This window comes from Corvus brachyrhynchos, unplaced genomic scaffold, assembly GCF_000691975.1.
Source record: "Corvus brachyrhynchos isolate BGI_N302 unplaced genomic scaffold, ASM69197v1 scaffold1994, whole genome shotgun sequence".
In the NCBI taxonomy this organism is placed as follows: domain Eukaryota; kingdom Metazoa; phylum Chordata; class Aves; order Passeriformes; family Corvidae; genus Corvus; species Corvus brachyrhynchos.
This window is the reverse complement of record NW_008237490.1, coordinates 29,909-33,885: the sequence shown is the minus strand read 5'-3', so window position 1 is coordinate 33,885 and position 3,977 is coordinate 29,909. Positions and strand designations below refer to the sequence as shown.

The 3,977-nt window shown below is 52.2% G+C and overlaps 1 protein-coding gene across 1 annotated transcript in view; it reads right to left on the bottom strand.

Annotated features, from left to right (window-relative positions):
* LOC103613762 (DNA (cytosine-5)-methyltransferase 1) overlaps positions 1 to 3,977 on the bottom strand; it is a gene marked incomplete at its 3' end in the record, with an annotated part of 30,045 nt that overhangs the window by 7,333 nt on the left and 18,735 nt on the right. Inside the window, exons 21-22 of the mRNA XM_017731558.1 lie at positions 3,050 to 3,271; positions 243 to 435 (exon numbers count right to left, since the gene is read on the bottom strand). Of these exons, the coding sequence (XP_017587047.1) occupies positions 243 to 435; positions 3,050 to 3,271 (415 nt within the window). The remainder of the gene's footprint in view (positions 1 to 242; positions 436 to 3,049; positions 3,272 to 3,977) is intronic.

Below are 3,977 nucleotides of genomic sequence, written 5' to 3'. Positions count from 1 at the left end.
CCAAGAACTCATCCAGACCCACCAGGAACTCATCCAGACCCTCCAGGAACTCATCCAGACCTCCAAGAACTCATCCAGATCTCCAAAAACCCAGTTTAGCATCCAAGACTTACTCCCTAAAATGCTGGAACCGGCCCCAACTCCAACCCTTCCATGGCAAACCCCAACTTTCCTCCATCCCTGAGCTCTCCAGCCCCCCCAGGACCACCCCCAGCCCCTCTGGAATTCCCGTTTTCCCCGACCTCCAGGAAGTAGAAGCGATCCGGGCCCCCGGCCGAGTAGTCCTGGATGCTCTCGGGCAGGTCCTCGCCGTAGACCACGGAGCAGCGGCCCTGCACCGCCCGGAACTCCACGGTGGCCTCCTCGTCGCTCCAGTAGAGGAGGTTGATGTCGGCGTGGTAGCTCGCCTTCATGGACTTGTGCGTGTTCTCGGGCCTGCGAGCACCGGAAATTCCCGGAAAAACACCGGGATCAGGGGGGAAGGACGCGGAGGTGAGTCCTCGCCGTGGGACCGGGCTGGGTCAAGGCTCCCCGGAGAGTTTGGAGAGGGGATTTGGGGGTTTTTGGGAGGCTTGGAGGGAAAGTTGGAGATGGGATGGGGGTGGGATTAAGGAAGAAGGGAATTAAGGGGATTTTAAGGGAGCTGGAAGCATCCCGAGATGTCCAAAAATGTCCCCAGATGTCCCAAAACATCCAAAGGTGTCCCAAAACATCCAAAAATGTCCAAAACTGTCCAAAGACCTCCAAAGATGTCCCACAAGGATCATCCAAGTCCATGGATTTCTAGTCCGGTTCCCAGCGCTGCTCGTGCCACTGACCCCAACTCCTCATGGATTTGGGGACAATTTTCCCATTTTTGGGGACACTGACCCCCAACTCCTCGTGGATTTTGGGACAATCTTCTCAATTTGGGGACAATGAGCCCAACTCCTCACGGATTTTGGGACAATCTTCCCATTTTTGGGGACACTGACCCCCAACTCCTCGTGGATTTTGGGACAATCTTCTCAATTTGGGGACAATGAGCCCAACTCCTCACGGATTTTGGGACAATCTTCCCATTTTTGGGGACACTGACCCCCAACTCCTCGTGGATTTTGGGACAATCTTCTCAATTTGGGGACAATGAGCCCAACTCCTCACGGATTTTGGGACAATCTTCCCATTTTTGGGGACACTGACCCCCAACTCCTCGTGGATTTTGGGACAATCTTCTCAATTTGGGGACAATGAGCCCAACTCCTCACGGATTTTGGGACAATCTTCCCATTTTTGGGGACACTGACCCCCAACTCCTCGTGGATTTTGGGACAATCTTCTCAATTTGGGGACAATGAGCCCAACTCCTCACGGATTTTGGGACAATCTTCCCATTTTTGGGGACACTGACCCCCAACTCCTCGTGGATTTTGGGACAATCTTCTCAATTTGGGGACAATGAGCCCAACTCCTCACGGATTTTGGGACAATCTTCCCATTTTTGGGGACACTGACCCCCAACTCCTCGTGGATTTTGGGACAATCTTCTCAATTTGGGGACAATGAGCCCAACTCCTCACGGATTTTGGGACAATCTTCCCATTTTTGGGGACACTGACCCCCAACTCCTCGTGGATTTTGGGACAATCTTCTCAATTTGGGGACAATGAGCCCAACTCCTCACGGATTTTGGGACAATCTTCCCATTTTTGGGGACACTGACCCCCAACTCCTCGTGGATTTTGGGACAATCTTCTCAATTTGGGGACAATGAGCCCAACTCCTCACGGATTTTGGGACAATCTTCCCATTTTTGGGGACACTGACCCCCAACTCCTCGTGGATTTTGGGACAATCTTCTCAATTTGGGGACAATGAGCCCAACTCCTCACGGATTTTGGGACAATCTTCCCATTTTTGGGGACACTGACCCCCAACTCCTCGTGGATTTTGGGACAATCTTCTCAATTTGGGGACAATGAGCCCAACTCCTCACGGATTTTGGGACAATCTTCCCATTTTTGGGGACACTGACCCCCAACTCCTCGTGGATTTTGGGACAATCTTCTCAATTTGGGGACAATGAGCCCAACTCCTCACGGATTTTGGGACAATCTTCCCATTTTTGGGGACACTGACCCCCAACTCCTCGTGGATTTTGGGACAATCTTCTCAATTTGGGGACAATGAGCCCAACTCCTCACGGATTTTGGGACAATCTTCCCATTTTTGGGGACACTGACCCCCAACTCCTCGTGGATTTTGGGACAATCTTCTCAATTTGGGGACAATGAGCCCAACTCCTCACGGATTTTGGGACAATCTTCCCATTTTTGGGGACACTGACCCCCAACTCCTCGTGGATTTTGGGACAATCTTCTCAATTTGGGGACAATGAGCCCAACTCCTCACGGATTTTGGGACAATCTTCCCATTTTTGGGGACACTGACCCCCAACTCCTCGTGGATTTTGGGACAATCTTCTCAATTTGGGGACAATGAGCCCAACTCCTCACGGATTTTGGGACAATCTTCCCATTTTTGGGGACACTGACCCCCAACTCCTCGTGGATTTTGGGACAATCTTCTCAATTTGGGGACAATGAGCCCAACTCCTCCTGGATTTTGGGACAATCTTCCCATTTTTGGGGACAATGAGCCCAACTCCTCCTGGATTTTGGGACAATCGTCCCATTTTTGGGGAAATTGAGCTCAACTCCTCATGAATTTTGGGACAATTTCCCCAGTTTTGGGAGCGTTCATGGATTTTGGGACAATCTTCCCATTTTTGGGGACAATGAGCCCAACTCCTCATGGATTTTGGGACAATCTTCCCATTTTTGGGGATAATGAGCTCAACTCCTCATGAATTTTGGGACAATTTCCCCAGTTTTGGGAGCGTTTTCCCAGCTGGGAAAGTCCAACGAGGACCATCCAAGTTGCGAAGGTGACCGAGAACCTCCAAAGATTTGGGACACCCGACCGAGCCCTGGTTTCACCAACAACTCCCAGCCTTCCCAGCCCCCAAAACGCCCCAAATCCCAGGATTTTGGACCCCCTGTGGAGGCACCTGTAGAACTTGCAGATGTTGAGCTTGATGTCGGCCTCGTTGGGCTTGCCGTTGCTGCGCAGGCTGCAGAAGATGCTCTTGATGCGCCCCACGCGATACGGGTCGGGCGCGTCCAGGTTGCTGCCCTTGATGTACTCCGAGTACTTCCGGTAGTGCTCCGGGTGCAGCTCCTCGTCCACCGCCTCCTTCTTGGGCCGCTTGGCCGGGCTGGCCGGCTTCACGCTGGGGGAATGGGGAAAAGGGCGGGAAGCGCCCCAAAAGCGCGTCGGGATGCGGCGCTGGGGGAGGCGGGGCGGTGGCGTTGGGGGAAGGGGTGGAGTGGGGGGGTCTTGGAGGGGTCTTGCAGTCTTAATTCGTTGATTAATTCAGGTTTATCCACCAAAAGTTGGGTTAGGATTTGGAATCGAGGGTCTTGGAGGGGTTGAAAAGCCTTAATTCCGTAATTCCAAGCTGCCTCCCAAAAATGGGGTTAGGAGTTGGAATTGAGGATCTTAGAGGGGTTGTCCAGTCTTAATTCATCGAAGAATTCCGATCTATCCATCAAAAGTTGGGTTGAGGGTTGGAATTGAGGGTCTTAGAGGGGTCTCCCAACCTTAACTGGTTCTGTGATTCCATAATTCCAATCTATCCATCAAAAGTTGGGTTGAGGGTTGGAATTGAGGGTCTTAGAAGGGTCTCCCAACCCCAATTCTTTGATCCTGTAACTCCCTAATTCCAATTTATCCCCGACACACAGCAGCGGGGTTCTCCCATCGGAGACGCCGCTCGGTTGAACGACAGAAGATCAAATTCGGGTTCATTTTTTTAAGCTGAACTTCTGGAAATTCTGGGACACGAGACTTTTCACCCGCAGCTGGGAAAACCCAAACCCGACGAGTTCTGCTCCCCAAACCCCACCCCGAAGAGGCGATCCCCGCGCCCCACCGGA